Raw genomic sequence first — 19,904 nt, 5'->3', positions numbered from 1 at the left:
GCTAATGTATGACACACACCTTGAATGGCTAACTGAAGGGCCAATCCTGATTCTTGAAGTCACTGGTTTCATACAACTATTCAATTTTTAAATTCAATTTTATTTATATAGTGACAAGTCACAGTAACAGTTGCCTCAAGGTGGTTTCTATTGTAAGGTTAGGACCCTACAATCAGACGACCCAGGTGAGCAAGTGCTTTTCCTTGGAAGGGAAAAAAAAATCCCTTTTAAAAGGAAGAAACCTCCAGCAGAACCAGGCGTAGGGAGGCCTGGTTTTGGATGTCAGGCAACCATAGCGGCTTCAACAGGTTGTGGAGGATATTTTTGCAAACCATTCCATTTGCAAAAGAATAGCTAAAACACTATGAAGATACTTCACTACACAATGTATTATGGACAGGTTGTATCCAAAATAAACAGTTATTCTGCAGAAAATATTTCCCATCATTACTGTTGAAGGCTTCTATTTAATCCTGAGTCTGAGGGATTAAAACTATTAATAAAAAACAGCTGGTGCCAGCAAACAAGCAACCGTCTAGTTTCCCGACTGAGAGAGAGGTTTTTTTTTTGTCATTTGCTCACTGCACAGCCTTACATTCGCGGGAAAAATCACATCAGTTATAAAACATCTTTCCACTCAGAGGGGTGACCATCCTCTTAAAATAGTTTTGTCTATACATACGATATTCTGTAATGTATAAATCAGACAACCTTTTAATTATTAGTTAATTAATTACAATTTTTTTTTGCTACGTTTCGATTAATGTGAACCAAAATGTTATTATCTTCTACCTTAAATCACACACCACCCCGTTTCACAAATAGTGGTTTCCTCCGAAATGGCGCGAAATTGGAAAGCTCCGCCCATTATAAAAATCTTAGCTTCAGGACTGTAGAGACAAATGGCGGAAACTAGATGAATTTGCCTTCAAAATAAAATACAATCGTAACTTCAACGTAGCTTTTTCGCGGACGCACTTTTTGTTTGAAAGGCTGCTGTCGGAAGTACATTTCATATTTCTGTCTGCTTAATAAAAAACACGTTATTCGGGCTGCAGAGTACTCACGTCAAACTCTTTTCGTTGAATGTTTTTTCACGTTTTAGAGAAAGGAACATTTTCGGACATACTGCTCCGACATTGCACAGCTATCATAAATACAAGCAGTCAGCTAGGCTAGGTAGAGTGAGTTGTATGACTGTTTGGATAACTTGCTTGTGTAATTGACGAAGCTCTGCTGTTTTGAGCAGAAACGGAACGCTTTGAAAAGCTTCACAGAAAGCTCGAAGAACCCGCATAATTTGGACTGTCTGCATCGCTGCCAACAACGATGAGTTGGTAAGTGTAATGGTCGCTTCACTCACCGCAGCTACCGCGTTTCACAGAAACTTTTATTTACGGTGCAGGAAGTCGCTGCAGTACGGCTCTGAACGATATGCGTCGGTAGGTGTCGCCCCTCAGACACTAAGCGTTTTTTAGGAGAATGCAAGACCGGAAGCCAAGACTTTGTCCAGTGTCCCCCCCCCCCAAAAAAAACCCACTAAAGTTTTCACCTACGCCAACATCTCCTTCTGTATATGTGTATGTCTCTGAGCTGCTGTGCTGGAATATCATTAAATCCGACACGATCGTACACTCGCGCCAGTAACAAAACTCGAGAGGTACGCGACACATGTGTGACGCGTGGAGCATACGTGCACTGTAATAACTCGGCTCAAAGACCTGTACAGGTGAACGCAAAGGCGGCAGTATGCCCGCTGTAATACTGCAGCCCTGAGTCTCCTCGTTCCTAACATAATAGTTACAATTTCCGATAAAGTATCATTTTCTTCTCTGTAAAGCTTCGATGCACGTTTACTGTTACCAAGGCCACCGTGTGTTGGACAAATGCACCCTTACAACTCCCACCCAGAGAAAAAATAAATAAATAGCATACATCCCTTTTCTGCAGCGATCTGGAAGATTTTTTTTATCACCATTAATTAACCAGAAGTTATAACAACAACTTGCAATATTCTGAGTCACAGATGTTCACCGATTATCACGTTTCAGACAGCACAGAAAAACTGTCTGAAACTGCATCCTGTATGGTAAAGTATAGTATCTACATTAGCTTAGCACCAAAGTTATATGCAGAGTATTGAAATACTCGTGTTGTATTTCATCCCTTCAAATCAAATGTATCATTTCACCTCGGTTACAGGGCCTAGGAAGGGTCTAAATGGTGTTTACTCACCTCTGAAAAATGGCAGGAAAAGTTTTACTGAGTAGATTTCATTTTTCTGCTGATAGCCTAAAAGAAGAAACTCGAAGTGTCTCCCCTCACTGCCCCAAACCTGACGAGTCTGAGGAGCCGCTGGGCACAGCCATTGAAACTGGTGCTACTGAAGGTAAGTTCCATTTTTGACCTACAGAGCTGCAAAGCAAGCTGAGATAGAGCCAGTTTGATGAGGCATGTGCTTTGCTGTCATGTTGCTTAATTCTCAGGTGACACTGATGAGATGTGGCCAGTTCATTAGGAACAGGGCTCCATATCACATGCTCATTAACTAGTAAAGGCTAATTATCTTACACTTGTGTTACTGAAAAGATGCTGTGCACATAGACTTGTTCAGGTCGTGTCACTGTCAGTGTTGTTGTTGTTTTTTAAGATGAGAGTATGAAGTCTGAGGGAATAACACCTGAAGTGGTGATTACTAAGGAAATGGAGGAAGAAGAGAAGAAGCTAATGGAGCAAGGCGAGAGGAAAGAGAAGGAGATGATGAAAAAGGTATGTCGTTTAATTTCTCAACGTGGGAGTTGTATTTTTTAAACTATCCAAAACTGGCATATTTTATCAGATTAAATGTTGAAATTAATAACTTCTCATTATTAAACTCATTAGTTTTAAAACATTAGTAAAAGTAAAACATTAGTTTTAGTTGGGTTGTTTGTGTGGGTGCGATGCTGGTACAGATTTTAGGGAGTAAAAAGCGTATAGATGTGTGTCTGTAGCTCACCGGTCCACAAGATCAGGGAGTTCATGTGATGATGAGCCACAATTGAGATGTTTCTACATCACTGATGTGCTGGACGCTTTCGAGCCCACTCATGTTAATGTAATTGCTTTCAACCTTTCCCATAAGGCCAGGGAGTCTTGGGAGAGGGACTCGCATGACATGCGGTTCAAGAGGCTCCAGCATTTGCTTCAGAAGAGCAACATCTATTCAAAGTTTCTGCTGACAAAAATGGAGCAACAACAGAATGAGGTATGGTGTAAAATTTGGACCGTACAGACTTTTTGCACCTGTTCACTCAAGGCTAACACGTCACTTCTGCTCTGCTAATGACCATCTCAGGAGAGACTCAGGAAGGAGAAACTTGAGAAGAAAGCCAAGAAGGTGATAGATTTATTGAAAAAGTCATCATTTACAGTTACAATCATGTTTCCAGCCATACTCACGGCAGTTTGTTTCCTTTTAGAAGCAAAATGCCAACGGTGCAGAAGCTGACAGAGGTGAGCCAGTATTCTAATATTTAAACTTACAGTATGGAGCTCAGATGTCAGTTGTTTAGTAGCATTTACACTCTATGCACACTTTATTAGGTACACCTTGCTAGTACTGGGACCCTGTTGTGCTTTCTGTCATAATTCTAGCATAGGTGTTGGAAACAGTCCATACTGGCATTTTACCATCATACAGTTTGCAGATTTGATGGCTGCATATCCACAAAGCAGCTCTCCTGGTCCACCACAACCCAAAGATTGGATTGAGATCTGGTGACTGTGGAGACGATCTGAGTACAGTAAACTTCTGTCATGCTGGAGAAACTGATCTGAGATTTGTGGCATGGCACTTTAATCACACTGTGGGTACACTGTGTTCATAAAGGCGTGAATGTGGTCATCCACAATACTCAGGCTGTGCAGTTTAAACGATGTACAGTGGGGACAAAGGGATGTGTCAAGAAGATGGCCCCACCTCTGCTACATCACCACAACCAACCTAAACCATTAATAGAAGTGAGGATGGGGCCTTCATGTATTTCTATGCCAGATCCCAACCGTACCATTCAAATGTGGCAGCAGACATTGAGACTTAGCAGACCAACAATGCTTCTCCAGTCTTGTCTTGTGTTGTGTCATTTTGGTGAGCCCATGCAAATTGTAGTCTCAGTTTCCCGTTCTTGGTGGGCAAGAAGTGTGTTAATTGCTGCTGCTTCAAGGTTTGACATGCTGGCCTGGTTCTTTTGCATACTTTAGTGAAATAGGGGGTTATTTTTTGGGTTTTTTGGACCTTTCTTTTTAAACCTTTGAGATGGTTGTGAGGTAAAATCCCAGTAGATCTGCATTATTTAGCCGTTCCACATTCAAAGTCACATACGTCACCACATTGTCTAAATGCCATAAAGTGCTGTTATGTGACTGGCAGATGAGAAATGTGGTTTACAAGCAGTTGAACATGTGTACCTAATTAAGTGGTTGGTGAGTATCTATGATCCTAATGAAGTGTGACTGTATTTTCTGTCAAAGCAGATAAGAAGAAAAGGAGAAGAGATGAAGACTATAAAATAGCAGATGTGATGTCAAAAGAAGTAAGTCTCACTTTAGTTTGTGTGTAGCTTTAACTTTTATCTGTTTATCTTCATCTTCTCTCACGTTTCTCTTTCAGGAAATTATGTCGCAGGCAAAGAAAGCAAAAGTGGAAGAAGTGGTAAGGATAATGTTTTTCCCCGCCTTGGTTGAAAAGCAAAAGAAGTATTTGCACATGATGAAGTCAATGTACGACTGTGCCATACACACGCATGTCATATATCTGATTCCAGGAAGCGGCACCTGCCCAGAAGAAACTAGAAGCTGAGGATATTGAGAACATGAGCGATTCCAACCAAGATATAAAGAACCGCCTGTCGGAGACGGTGCGTGACAACGCTAAGCACCTCCTGCATCCTCATAGGAAGGTGAACGGGCAGCCAGTTCCTGTTCAGCAACCACAGCTCTTCACTGGAGGCGTCATGAGGTGGTACCAGATCGAAGGCATCGAGTGGCTGAGGGTAAGAAGAGAGGCACCAAATGGCATTGTGGGAGCAGATTATCTATTGTATGTGATCTTGGCACAACAAATGACGTCTTGATCAGCCGTCCCCAACCTTTGTTGCTCCACAGACGGTTTAATGTCAGACAATATTTTCACGGACCGGCCTTTAAGGTGTGGCAGATAAGTACAACGAAATAAATGATACGACCGAGACAAAAGCTGTGGGATTTTGTAAATATAATAATAAACGTGAATTCACAGTGTGATTGTGTAACTTTATTAGCAGCGTCCTCCTGAAATGCACCAACAACACTGAGAGTAACATCCTCCTCTCTGCCCCTTAATGCTCTCTGGTCGCTATGGTAACGCGTAAATATTTCTTTCAAAATAAGACCCAGGGAGACCGAGTTAACAATAAAAACCCTGAAATCCATAAATTTCCAACCTGAGCCTCAACTATCGCGGCCCGGTACCAAACGACTCATGGACCGGTACCGGTCCATGGCCCAGGGTTTGGGGACCGCTGCTCTAGACCACAATAATGTACCAATTAGGGATTGGAGCTGCTGCAGCCACCCAGCTCCAGTGCTAACAGAGGCAGACACGCAGATGCCCCGAAACAGCAGCTGCAGCCAATCAATCAAAGTTTTAACAATTAGATTAAACAACCAGCAAGTGTGGTATTGACATGTGACAACAACAACGATTAGTCGGCTAGATGCTATCAGTATGGCGCAGGACCAGTAAGGATTTTTTTTTACCCCTCAGTCGTAAAAGGCTGATGGGTGTCATCACCCTGCTGGGCGGGTGGCTGCCAAGCAACGTGGACCCAAGTTTGTGAATACAAAGACTTAAAAATGAAGCGACGTGCGAGTTTTTAAATAGACATCATAGACGTATCTTCTTGAACATCTCATTGACCTTGACCTCAAGGTCAAAGGTCAAGGCTTCTGAAAATCTTGTGAATGCAGTAACTTGAGAACGAGGCGACATAGCACTAGACTGTCCTATGTTAGTAATAATAAGGAAGACGCCATGCACTGAGTCTTAGTAGGTTTTCAAATGTACCTGTTTTCAGTGATATACCAGCTTTAAAGCAGGAAGTGAACTAGACATATATTTAACAACAGCATAATAAAACTGGAAATTCTGCTTTCGGTGTGCCGCCCCAGTAATTTTAGTTGCTGCCTTAATGGCCACCCCACTGGGAAAAACAATTATTTACAAAATATTTGTTTTTACAAAAAAAGGGCTGCTACGCACATGGCAGAAGAGAGATTCACGAGAGACGTTGTGCAAAGTTGTCCTTTTGTAACATGTGTCACACAGCGCCAGTGTTCGGTTTAGATGAAGGGATAGCGTCTGAACAGACGGGTCCCACAGTTTTCCCTAAACCAGAAGTTCACCAGTTAACTGCACTATTCTCACCAGTTCACCTGGATATCATGCAGGCATGTGCTTTGAAAACAGACTGAAAACCTCAATGTTTACTGTTAATGCTACTGTGTATCATCAGTCTGTGTTGTTCCTCTGTGCTGTCAGATGTTGTGGGAGAACGGCATCAACGGGATCCTGGCTGATGAGATGGGCCTGGGAAAGACCATCCAGTGCATCGGTCACATTGCCATGATGATAGAAAAGAAAGTGTTGGGCCCCTTCTTGGTGGTGGCTCCTCTCTCCACTCTGCCCAACTGGATCAATGAATTCAAACGCTTCACACCAGAGGTTAGACAGCAAGCTACTCTGCGTCTGACAGGACCCTGAAACACAAAGTCTGATTTACAAATAGAAATAGAAATATAGAATAGAAAACCTAGAAAAGTGTCAGTGGTGAATGACACTCGCTGACACTGAATCTTGTTTGTCCTAGGTGTCTGTGCTGCTTTACCATGGCTCTCAGCTGGAGAGGACCAAGGTGCTGAAACAGATCTGCCGGCCTCAGGGGCCTCTTAGCATGTGTCCTGTGGTCATCACCTCCTTTGAGATCTCCATGATTGACAGAAAATTATTACAGGTAGGATTCCTGCTGCTTCTTAAATGGCTCTACCTGAGCAATCTAAGCGCCCAGTCACCCACTCACACAAGAGCTTTTTCTGCTGAAGTGGTATCTCTATAACATTCCCACTCTGATGGATGGAACAATGGATGCAAGCAACTTGGGGTTAGTATCTCACTCGAGGACATTTGGCATGCAGACTGGAGCAGCCACTTATCAGATGAGCTGCTCTACCTGTACCTGCCCTACAACAACAAAATACTCGATAATCGATAATACAGCCAGCACATAGAGTGAGGTGACGGGCAGAGGGGACGTGAAAATGTGTGACAAATCTCCAGGAAATAATAGTGGATACCTTAAATCAAAGCAACCAATGGAATGAATTGTGTAATTAAAGATTTTGATTCCTTTATATCAAAACTTATTTTCTTAGCTAATAAATCGTTCTCAAAGTTTTGGATAATAACTTGACGTGTGTTTGTGTTCTGCAATAGCGCTTCCAGTGGAAGTACCTAATAGTGGACGAAGGCCACAGGATCAAAAACCTTAACTGTCGGCTGGTGCGGGAGCTGAAGATGCTGCCCACGGACAACAAGCTGCTGCTGACAGGCACACCGCTGCAGAACAACTTGGCTGAGCTCTGGTCCCTGCTTAACTTCCTCCTGCCAGAGGTCTTTGATGACCTCAAAAGGTGATGTTTTTCTGCTTTCTGTCTCTGGATTCTGATTAAGTAACAGCTAATCATCTACTGTGATATGCACAGAAATGTGTGTCTGTGGGGGAGAAGCAGGACTTTGCCTCCACAGGCATAACTGTGTTTAACATCGTAGTGAACAAAAACTGGGCAAAGTTGTGAGCATCATCCTATATATGCCAAGTTTGAAGCTGTTTGGGAATCATCTTGTTGTGCAAAAGTATTGTGTTATCTTTGGCATTTTCCATAGTTTTAACTAAAGAAATCCGAACAAATCATTTTTGCAGCAGACTGGTAGTAACAAATACTGTAAAATTGTGTCTTTGTTAAGTTGTCTGTTAAGTGTAGGTGGAACACTGGTTCATTAACAGGTGCTTGAATGACTCTGTTGGTCATTTTTAACCGGCTTAATGAACAAAACGTTCTTTTGAAAACAGGAGTAGAGATGGTTTAAAAAGCACTTGATGCCTAAAGGAAAAATTCCACAATATTCCTCAAGACTACTTATGAAGCCACGTCTGGTACTTTAGAAGCAAAATAAAGAAAAGAGGCTCACGATTTTATTTTGTTACCAAAATAGAACCTCATTCGTTACAGTGTATCTGCATTAACAGCAGACACAGCTGATATCTGTGCTCGATGTTTCTGATTGCTCGGCTTTGACCTTTGACATATTTGCCTCACAGCTTTGAGTCGTGGTTCGACATTAACACCCTTGGTGAGGCCGACAGTATGGTGGTTGCTGAACGTGAGCAGAACATCCTGAGTATGCTGCACCAGGTCAGTCCGTCCACATTCTTACTGTGTTTCACGGCCGTCTGTGGACTGTGACAGTCTCATTTATTTGGTGTTAAACTTCATCCACAGAGATACTGAGAACATAACCACACTTAACAAAAGCAATTAGGGACAAAGTTTAAACTTGGCCAGCAAGGAACATTTGGGTTCCTGTGATTAGTTGAAGGTAAATTTGGTGTAAACCAGTCCAGTGTTAAGTTTAAGGTTTTGTCTGTTAAAGAGCAGCAGGTTTACCTGGATGTTTAAGTTTTTAATAATGAAATACAGCGCATGAAGCTAAAGCATAACCAGTTGTTTTAAGGGATAAGCAATGTTAATCTTACATCCATCCCTTCATTCATTACTTACCTAGGGCCAGAGAGTTTGTGGTCCCTAAAATAATTAGCACAGTTCTTCAGTGGGGAGCACTCAAACTAATTCAGTGTTTAAAATGGCCTTAAGTTAATCAAGCCCTGACGTGACAGTGCAACTCTTCAGTTCGTTGAACACAGCCATGAACCCCCTTTTACCACCAGTAGAGCTGGGCGATATGACCCAAAATTCATATCTCGATATTTTTTAGCTGGATGGTGATATAAGATATATATCTCAATATTTTTTTAAAGCCATAAAGTAAGAACAAAAAGAGAGTTCTTAGTCAAAGCTGTGTCCCAGATGTCACACAGGCACTTTTATTAACATACAGCATAGATGTACATGAAAACAACTACTCAAAAATAAATTATGAGCATTTATTAAATAATGATGCTCTATAAATAAAAGAAAACTATGTTGTTTTGTGCATAACAAAGAGCTCACAATTGTGCAGTCAAAATGTAAACTAACAGACGCTGAGCATAATAACAAAGACAGATTTCACAGCTGCTCTGTTCCCAACTTCTACTGCGTGACTGACAGCCTGGAGTTTGAGATCCGCTTCGTAACCATGTCTCTGAACAGGAGCCATTTATGGTCCTTATACACACACAGTACGGTAATATTACGTTGAAGCACAGTACGTATCACTCCGCGAGGCTCCTCGGTAGCCGCAATGCTCCGACAATCCATCAAGCGGTGCAGCTCTGTAGCTTAGCAAAGTCGTACTAAAACATTTTTTGACAGATTGACTATGTGCACGAGAAAATGCTAACTTCCTGGTTTGAGGCCGGATGTGGGGTTGTACATTTCCGGTAGCTTTACTTTGCAGTAAATCGCTACTGCGAAGATATACTCCAAAATCATGTCCAAAACTCGAAAACAGAAAGATTGCGTTAAGTTCCAAAGAGCAGAAGGTGGGAACACTCACCACTGTTGTGTCACAAAAAATCTAATGATAGATTTTGACGTTTAAACTTAAGCCCCACGCCCCGATACCGGGGGCAAAAAGGAGGAGATCACGTTTAATCGGTTATAACGTGGGTTGAGAAATATAAGTCCAGACGTGTGGTATCCACAGAAACCTCAGAATCTCAGCTAAAATGTCATATAAACCATTTCTACAACCACCAAACACACCGAAAATAAGCCCCGATTAAACGAGCAGTTACGTAAATGCGCAGAAGTCCGCTAAACAAACAAAACCGAACCAGAAATTCTTCAGACTTCATGTAACCGGTTAAAGATAGGCTGGTTAGCTCCCAGAGCTATCACTGACTCCACACGCCAAGTTTCACCACGATCAGACCAAAATTCACTGAATTAGCTGCAAAAGAAGACCACAAAAACACACAGCGGCGCAAATGCGCTAAGACAGAAATTGGCTTACCGTCCCGATTTCCTCCATTATTTTCGCCGGTAGCCGGTAACCATGTGATTGACGTTTAAAGAGTTTAGATCGATCGGTTGTTTGCATCACTCAACACAAGCAGAACTGCATCACTGCAGCATAAGACACATCGTCCACATTCAGAAGCACATCTCTGTATAGTGACTGGTCTTATTCTTTAAACAGGCAAATGTTCAGCATTCAAACTACAGATGAACAACAGTCACAGATGTTTCCCGTTATGTCCACACCTACACAGCATGTTAACAAACTGTGAAAAAAGCCACACAAAAAATGAACGATTGCTGGTGAGGGTTTCTATACATTAGTATGTGTGAAGGGTATGTTGTGACTTACCTTCAAAATTACAGTGGTCCCTCGTTATAACGTGGTTCACCTTTCACCTCGCTGTTTTGCGGATTTTTTAGTGCAAGTTTTCATGCTTATTTTTACGTCACATTGTGTCCTGCGTCCTGATCGCTGCAGACGATCTCCTCCATGCCGTCTCTCCTGTACAGTACAGAATCGCTGCATCGATTTCTAGCAGCGTGACTCTGAAGTGCAGTACTGGATGTCCACGATGTCCACGCATCAAAAAATAAAATTGGCTACTTGATTTCACCCATCGCTGGTTATTTTTAGAACATAACACCCGCAATAAACGAGGGACAGCTGAGAAATATAACATTTGAATCCCTTTTCTCTTTTGCTCTGAGGCGTGGGGGAAAAATATCGACAAGTCCATGAACATCATTTACAGATACATTGCGTAAATGCCCAAGACATCTATAGAAATGTAAATCGCCGCTTGATTCATTCATTTGCTTAACTTGTTTTGGACCGTAAACAAGGCGCGAATAGGACACCGGAAACAAAGCTCCCCACAGGAGTTTTTGCACCGGAAGTAGCATATGCTAACGTGCACATAGTCAATTGCTGAGCGCTGTGTATCACATAAAATCGGTTCGCGGTCATCAAGCACAACCAGAATTCATACAAAAGGCGCGCAGTCAACTTTTGAGAGAATGAAAGGATTTTAGGCCGTGCGTGGCGTTAGCGTGGCTAGCTCGTTAGCGTGGTTAGCTCGTTAACAACCGTCCAGCCCCACGCACGGGGCGATGCGCAGTAACTCATTAACGGAGATTTGCCGTGTCCATCTTGTCGCTGCCTGCAGGTGAAGCGATGGGGGAGGAGAGGGAGTTGTGTTCAGTGAAGTAGAGGCGAGGTCGAGTAACGTTGCGTAAAGACAAAAGTGGACGAAAGAGAGGCAAACTTGCGGCTCCACAACTATAATTATAACGTAACATAGACTATATCGATATAAAGGATATTGTCACATCTTATATCTCGTATAAAAATATATCGATATTTTTAAAAAAACTCGATATATCGCCCAGCCCTAACCACCAGTACAGCACATCATCAGTTGTGTACCCCAGGCCGCTTATCACCATATACCCTCATCCAAGGCTGGCCCACCACAGGCTGATCAGACCTGGGCGTGTGTCATGTGGTCATTTCACAGCTACGCAGTCTCCTTCCACTTTAGCCACAGTTGGTGGCTGACTCTTTCTGTGAAAAACTCTTTCTTTGCCTTTCTTGGGGCCTGGCCTCTTATCCCCAACTCCCTCAGGAGCCCTGTGGTTGAGCTGGCAACAAAGCCCCTGTAGCCCATTTCCACTGGTTCACCTGCTAACCTGCCATACCTTCGCCTTTAGGGTAGGGTAGTTGTCATGGGGAGGAGGGGGGGGGACTTGAGAGACAAATGTGTTTGACTCCGGGGACAGACAAAGAATCCCTAAAACAAAGAGACGGGACCAAGGAGCAGGAGAAACTCCCAGGATTTTGTTTCTAATGTGGCAGCTGAGACATGTGGAATGCTGTCAACAGCATCAGCCACTTACATAGGTTGTGTTCAAGAACTGTGAAGTCAGCAGCACACCGTGCACACAGTACACCTGGTGCCACATATACGCATTGTTGTGGACAAACTGTGATTGCCACAGAAGCCCAACAACAGAAAACCATGGGTCCAGATCAGGTGGGCCATTCCTCATATCATACATATCATTTCAATACCCCACTCGAGGTCTCACTGTCATAGCCCACATGACCATTGAAGTCCCCCAGTAGGACAATGGAGTCCCCAAAGTCCCCGAGGTCCCTCCAGTGACTCCAAAAAGGATGTTGTTAGTAGAGCAGGGCGATATGACCAAAAATATTTATCACGATATACATTTGAAAATTTGCGATAACGATATAACTGACGATATAATTGACACTAGACAAATTACTTTACACCTCCACAACTTTATTAGTGCAAAAAACCCCATCAATGTATTTTCACTTAAACAAGCAGCTGTTTTTTATGTGCATTAAAGTTATATAAAAATGTAACAGTGCAAATTCCTCGCTGACAGTTTAACCAAAAGGCATTTCCAGTGGAAACTGGCCGACATATCCTCAGCATAACCATGTATAATATCCACAAAACTTACAAAGAGGTTATACACACACAATACGCTAATATTATGTTGAAGCACAGTACGTATCACTCCGCGAGGCGCCTGCCTACGGTAGCCGTAATGCTCCGACAATCCATCAAGCGGTGCAGCTTCGTAGCTTAGCAAAGTCGTACTAAAACATTTGACAGATTTTCGAGCGCCGTGTACATAAAATCGTTTCGAGGTCAGTAAACACAACCAGAATTCATACATAAGGCACACGGGATTATAAGGTCGATTTTCAGAAAAATGAAAGCATTGATTTTAAGTGTGCCGTATTTTCCAAACAACACGGTAATAACGACGGCCCGCTAGCATGCTCTACCAAAAATAGTGCTTTGTTGTGTATCTGACGGACGAAAGCTAAACCAGTTCCACAGCACTGAAGTTGCAGCATTTTTACAAACCAGTTCTGGTTCATCTGTTTCACTCAACGATCCACTTTCGCTCTTCTCATTCTGCGTCGCCGCCATGTGTGTATGTAAACAAAGGCACTGCGCATGCGCGTTTTACCCATATTCTATCACGATATTTCATTTTCCTATCGTTGCCCAACATTATACCGGTATTACCATGTATGGTATGATATGGCCCAGCCTTAGTTGTTGGCTGCGTAAGTGCAAATGCCAGTCAGGGACTTTTCCCCAAACCAAAGGTGCAAGGAAACAAGCCTCTGGTCCACTGCAGAAAACGCCAACCTTGAGGCAGGACTCGGGACAGTATCAGTGGGCGGGTTCTTATAGCAAAGCGGCCGAACGTCCCGTGACGTCATGTGTATGCAACATGAACGCTGCAACAAAGGTGGACGTTGAGGCGATGCTGTACCTGCTGTTCGGTCTGTGGCTCTTCATCAGGCTCAGGGACCACTGTGTTGTTCCAGTGTATTCACTTCTCTTGTTCCTGGGTTTCAAAAATAGCAGAAGGAGACCTTCTCGTGACTCATCGGGTGACACCACCAACTAACCAATAGGTGGGATGGTCTGTTGACGTCATATTTTGGATCACCACAGGATTTACCTGTGGATGAACTATGGAAACCCCATATTTTGAAAGACCTGTTTTGTTTTTTCTCTTGAATATTTGGTAGTTCCCACTGATACAAATTTCTCATCTTTTTATTTATGTAAATCAATAGTTGTAGCCCTACATTATATATAGATAATATAAATTATCTCTAAAATATTAGATCTCTGTTGTCTGTATATAGACACTGTAGGTAAGCAGAAGTAAGTGCTATTAAAGGTTGTCCTTTGTTTCAGATTCTGACTCCATTCCTGCTGAGGAGGCTAAAGTCAGACGTGACGCTGGAGGTTCCTCCTAAAAAGGAGATCATTGTGTACGCTCCTCTGACAGCCAAGCAGGAGGCTTTCTATACTGCTGTAGTCAACAAGAGCATTGCCAAGATGCTGGGCCAGGAAAAGGTAACAAAAAACCAGAACAGGGAACATGTTAGAGTTAAAGGTTTCTGTAGCAGGCTTGGGATATGCATTGATACCCTCATTATTGGACACCACACGTCCAGGTCAGCTCGTGACGTTGTTTAAAGCGCCACATATTTCAGCAGCATTTCTATATCATTATGCTTTAGAATCTGCTGATTAGTGTAATTTTGTTTTAAACATTAACAAACTAGGAAATGAGTCACTCGAACATGCCTGCTTGTCAGAATATAGCTACCAGCTGAAAAACTGTGAGAACTGTGACCTTTTCCCCTGTGTATGTCATCATAGACCCCCTCGATGTCTCTAATATAAAGTACTGAACCACTGGCTGTAGCTTTGACCTTCCCAAGAACAAGACTGTGGTGGATTCATCATTTCTGGTTTCAGTTTGATCCTAAGGTGAAAACCAAGTGGTGAAAATTGTTGGTTCTCCTGGTGTATTTAGACAGAGGCTCCTGTAGCCCTGACATCCAGCGGCAGGCCGAAGCGTCGCAGCCGGAAGGTAGTGGACTACAAGGAAACGGATACAGACACTCCATATGACCTGGAGAAATATCTGGAGAGGGTTCGCAAGGAGCTGGAGCCGAGGTGAGACCGCCTCCAACCAGCGAATGCTACTGTGACATTCTTTTACTTTTTTTAGGAGTGGAAAAACAATGTTACTATGTTCAGCGTTATTTAATTGCATTTGGAGTTATCTGCCTGTTATCCCCACCACAGCAGGTAACAAATCCTCCTTTTACAGAGGTTTGCTCACATCTTTTGTTCTCCGCTCTGCTTCAGCTTCCATCCAGTGCTGGATGTCCAAAGCCCGCTGGATGCTCAGGTCAGTCTGAAGCTGCAGAACATCCTCATGCTGTTAAAGAGATGCTGTAACCACCCGTATCTGGTGGAGTACCCCCTCGACCCCGCCACAGGGGAGTTCAAGGTAATGTTGCCTGTGCTCAGTTAGAAGCACTAATAGTTCAACTCGATGTCTTACAGTTAAATAGAATAAGCTTGATGAAGAAAAGCCTCATGGTTGGATAACATATTCATCCCAATCTTCCTGCAGATTGATGAGCAGCTGGTGCAGAGCTCTGGGAAGTTTCTCATACTGGACAGACTGCTGCCAGCACTGAAGAGAAGGGGTCATAAGGTGAAAGGAACGCAGAGCTGCATGTGATGTAGAGCTGGGACAGAAATGTATATGAGGAAAAAGGTTGTGCTACAAACAGGAAATATCTGTTAAGAAAAGTGCAACATATTCATGAACCTATTAAATGATCAGCTAAAGGACACAGACAGGAATGCACGTCGTACGTATTTAGTAAAGATTACAGGCGAGTCCTTTCAAGGCCAATCCTGCTGGCATGCTCTAGCTTCTGGACAAGCACTGGTGCACTAGCTCTGTGTGAAAATAAGGACTCTACAGTTTTGGCTCCAGGAGCCAGAGGGGACAAAAATCGACCTGTGACAGAACTTGTTCAGTTACAGGATGTCGGAGCTGCACAACTGTAGGACGAGTACATGTTGTTACAGTGAATATGGACGAACGGGCGTAGTTGGAGTTAACAAAGTTCAGAAAATACACAAGAACCGTGATCGCTGACTTCTGTGGTAATCTAAACTGCTGAATATACTGAATTACAATTGGTTTTTACATTCAAATGGTCTTTATTTTACAAATCTTTGCATCAAAATAAAATCTACATTTAAAAAAACATTCTCAAAACATGAGAGAATGTCCTCATGCCGGGCAGGAGGAACAGAACTGCCACAGAGGAAGTTTATGGATGTAGTGCAGAGAGTTGGTGTGAGATACAGGCAGCAAAGTAGTTTGTGACCTTTGTTCAGAGAAACATTTCAGACATTGTTCTGCTCTCTCCACACATGTGGGATACACTGCTCATTTACTTGTCACTTTTCTTTAGGTTCTAATCTTCAGTCAGATGACATCTATCCTGGATATTCTCATGGATTACTGCTACCTGCGGGGCTTCCAATACAGCCGCCTGGACGGCAGCATGTCGTATGCTGAGAGAGACGAAAACGTGAGTTTTAGATTGTGAACATGTTACAAAGGTAACAACCTCCTGCATAAAAACCACTTTTTTAACTTGATGGTGCAATATTCTCTTAACTCCAGAAATGTTTAGCACCCAAACTGCCTCTCTGAGTAGATCATTGAGTCATTCTTGGTCTCTGACAGATGGCCAGGTTTTCCAAAGATCCAGAGGTGTTCATCTTCCTGTTGAGCACCCGAGCAGGAGGACTGGGAATCAATCTGACAGCTGCTGACACCGTCATCATCTTTGACAGCGACTGGGTTGGTGCTGATGACAGATCTACAACAGCAGTTTCTTGTACATATCTCGTTGAGTCCATGTTTGATGCTTCTGTCATCTCTCAAGAACCCACAGGCAGACCTGCAAGCTCAGGACCGCTGTCACCGCATAGGACAGACAAAACCAGTAGTGGTGTACCGCCTGGTCACAGCCAACACCATCGACCAGAAGATCCTGGAGAGGGCGTCTGCCAAGAGGAAGCTGGAGCAGATGGTCATCCACAAGAGTGAGTGTCTTCACCGTGATGGGATGGCAGCTGTTCAAACCTCGCACCTAGTTTTCAAGTCATTGTGCTGAAATGTCTTTAACTGTGGTCTATTGATGGTGTCTTTCCTCCACAGACAAATTTAAAGGTGGGAAGGCAGAGCTGAACCAAAATAAAAGCTGCATTGATCTGGATGAGCTGCGGGAGCTGCTCAAAGCTCGAGGCACTGAGAAGTAAGCACTGACCTCCGAATCGAAGTACCGTGAATGAGCCTTGGAACCGTAACTGGAGGCTAACTTAGGCTGTAATGTTTGTCCCACTCAGGGAGGTTAAAGCTTCGAAAGGGAACGTCATCAGTGACAAGGACCTGGAGATTCTCCTCGATCGCAGCGACTTGCTGGGTGAGGAAACGCATCATTTCATCAGTACCAACAAAAACCAAGTGACTATTCAATCATAACCTCGTTTTAAAACTGTCCCTTCAGTAACCCCAAAATATTTGAAGTTCACGGGAGTCGCATTTAGTGTTGCTCAAGACACAAAAGCCCTTCTGATTCATCTCGACTCTTTTGTTAAAACCAGTTTAACTTGTGAGACAAGAAATGTGACGGTTTCTGTTTTTTGTTTTTTTGCATTTTTCAGCCAAAGAAAAGGACGGCATGAAGAAGGAGAAAATGGGAGTCTTCAGAGTGATCGACGCCAAAGAGTCATCGGAGATCACGCTGGGCTGAGAACGCTGACGCTTCACTAAAACAGCAAAGCTGCAGCCATGTGTTGCCATCACTTACAGCCACTGAAAACCTGAAACTGCTGTTTGTACAGTTTGACTTTGTTTTTTATGTAAGGTGCTTCCCTGTAGTCTCATGGAGTGAGGTTTGTTTTACTTTTGTTGTGATGGCCCATCTACGACTGAAGTTAACTTTTAACTTCATCAAGAAAAACCAGATTCTCTCCAGCTGAGCCAATAAAACTGCCACAAGAAGCTAATTCACGCACTTTAGTGTCACCGTGCGGATTTTTACAGAGAAATATTTCACTGAAATACTCTGCTGCTCGTTAACAAAACGGTGACAAGGTCACTGACAAGGGTTGATTTTCTTTAAGGCCCCCTTTAAAAGCCGTTTATCATCATTCCCAGTATTGTACTTAAAACACTTTGATGCAGCTGGAGTTGGATATGTTCTCATGTCTGGAAATAAATAAAGAGACTGAATGAAAATAAAACGGTTATTAAGTTTCTGATTAAAAGTTTTTGTTAATCAAAAAAATGCATCAAGTCAGGTAAACCTCTGGGATATTGATCTGTCAGGTAAGTAGCAGGCTGGGGTTGTTAAACAGTTTCAGCTGCTTTGGTGTTAAATAACTGCTTGTTAATTTCTTTTTTTTTTTCCTGGGATTTCGTCTTCAAATGTGGAATTTCAACCAGGCGCCCTGTGTGGGAGATGGACTACAGAACATATTTACAATGTGTTTCAACCCTGTTCTACGGAGGTCATGTAAACAAAAGGAGCTGTGAAAAGTATCCGTTCATTACAAAGGCATTTCAAAGGAGAAGAAATGTCTTCAGCAGCCGAATCCTGACGTCAAAATGCTGCTGGATTTATTAAAGAGGTAAATCCAGCAGGTAAATGTGAACAACAAAAATACATAAAATGTCCCACTGAAAAAACAAAAGCCGTCCTAACCCTGTTGTGGTTGTGATAGTTGTTACTAGGTTAGGAGGGCGGTGTCCTCTCAGAACAAGTCAGCATGGTGCTAAAACTTTGGCCGAAAACTCTTCACTCACAGTGTTTCGAGGCCCCCTCATTATTCCTCAATAGTGCTGGGATTTTACTGACACAGCGGAAATGAACTGAAAGTAGCTTCATTGTCTCAGCACTGCACACATCAAGCAGTCTTCATTAGTAATGTCATCAATATTGCTGATGAACACTGACAGTACAGAACCTTAAGCGTCTATCTGTCAGGAACCTTCCTAAGCAAAGTGGACTAATGGAACGCACCCCTAATCCCTGATCTGGACAGTATTAATCACTAGGCAAAGCAGAGCTTAGATGGAGCCAGGAGACTGGTTCAGCTGCTACTCAATCCCTCCAGATTTTGATCCTGCTTCCTCTCAAGGCATACCTGCCAGGGTGGGCCTGTGCCTAACTTTCCCCTCAGTCACACCCGTTATTAGCAGCTCCAGTCTGTTCAAGTAAATGGAGAGTCTTCTTCACACAGGTTAATTATAGAGTTCCACAGGGTTCAGTGCTAGGACCAATTCTGTTTACATTATACATGCTTCCCTTAGCCAGTATCATCAGAAGACATAGCATACACTTTTACTGCTATGCTGATGACACCCAACTCTATCTATCTATGAAGCCAGGTAACACCTGTTACCTGTCACCAATTAGTTAAACTGCCGGAATGTCTTAAAGACATAAAGATCTGGATGGCCGCTAATTTAATATGGTATCTAACAGACGCTTACTCTGGATGCCATTACCTTGACCTCCAGTACCACTGTAGTTTGTGCTTATCAGAAAACATTTTAAAAATGCCCTGAAAAGCCTTCAGTTAATCCAAAATGCTACAGCAAGAGTCCTGACAGGGACTAGAAAGCGAGAGCATATTTCTCCTATATTGACTTCCCTTCATTGGCTCCCTGTTAAATCCAGAATTGAATTTAAAGTCCTGGTCAGGCTTGTATGATCAGGTCCCATTTTATCTTAACAAGCTTATAGGACCATATCACCCCAGTAAAGTGCTTCGCTCTTACTTCTGGGTCCTATGGTGTTAAAAATAGTATGGGAGGCAGAGCCTTCAGCTTTCAGGACTCTTTTCTGTGGAGCCGGTTGTCAGGTTGGATTTGGGAGACAGACGCCTTTTTTAATTTTAAGATTAGGCTTTCCTTGTTTCCTTGTAACTTTCCTGGTTGAGGATGCATATAGTTGGCAACGGATTTACTTTACCAAATTGACCATCCCAGCCTTGCCGCAATGGTCCATTTGATTCACCTTTTATTGTTTATTTTATTTTCACTTGCTGAATACGGGACAGACTTGACTGGGGGAAAGAAAGGGGAGAAAGAAAGAGGGAAAGAAAAACAGCGGGGAAGAGGGACGGGGAAAAAGGGCAAAAAACCAAAAACCAACAGAATAAGCAGACAAAAAATACATATATCGATCA

At 42.9% G+C, this 19,904-nt stretch overlaps 1 protein-coding gene across 5 annotated transcripts; it reads left to right on the top strand.

The window, feature by feature from the left end:
- Nucleotides 1-930: 930 nt before the first annotated feature.
- On the top strand, nt 931-17,954 carry hells (helicase, lymphoid specific). 5 transcript variants are annotated; one of them, XM_019366346.2, is made up of 23 exons: nt 931-1,337; nt 2,292-2,389; nt 2,651-2,769; nt 3,125-3,247; nt 3,338-3,379; nt 3,465-3,495; nt 4,516-4,574; nt 4,652-4,693; nt 4,806-5,033; nt 6,560-6,742; nt 6,888-7,031; nt 7,511-7,707; nt 8,397-8,490; nt 14,016-14,177; nt 14,644-14,786; nt 14,982-15,126; nt 15,253-15,336; nt 16,112-16,231; nt 16,390-16,506; nt 16,592-16,751; nt 16,867-16,963; nt 17,055-17,131; nt 17,373-17,954. In XM_019366346.2, exons 1-23 carry the CDS (start codon nt 1,330-1,332, stop codon nt 17,459-17,461), a joined length of 2,562 nt encoding a protein of 853 aa, XP_019221891.1. In that variant the 5' UTR covers nt 931-1,329; the 3' UTR covers nt 17,462-17,954. The 5 variants fall into 5 exon arrangements, with proteins under 5 accessions (XP_019221891.1, XP_019221890.1, XP_005461504.1 ...); XM_019366345.2 differs by having other exon boundaries at nt 4,513-4,574; XM_005461447.4 differs by having other exon boundaries at nt 932-1,337; nt 3,462-3,495; nt 4,513-4,574.
- Nucleotides 17,955-19,904: the final 1,950 nt, after the last annotated feature.

Source organism: Oreochromis niloticus, linkage group LG13 (genome assembly GCF_001858045.2).
Source record: "Oreochromis niloticus isolate F11D_XX linkage group LG13, O_niloticus_UMD_NMBU, whole genome shotgun sequence".
NCBI lineage: Eukaryota > Metazoa > Chordata > Actinopteri > Cichliformes > Cichlidae > Oreochromis > Oreochromis niloticus.
The sequence above is the reverse complement of the archived record's forward strand: the minus strand, read 5'-3'. Positions and strand labels throughout refer to the sequence as shown.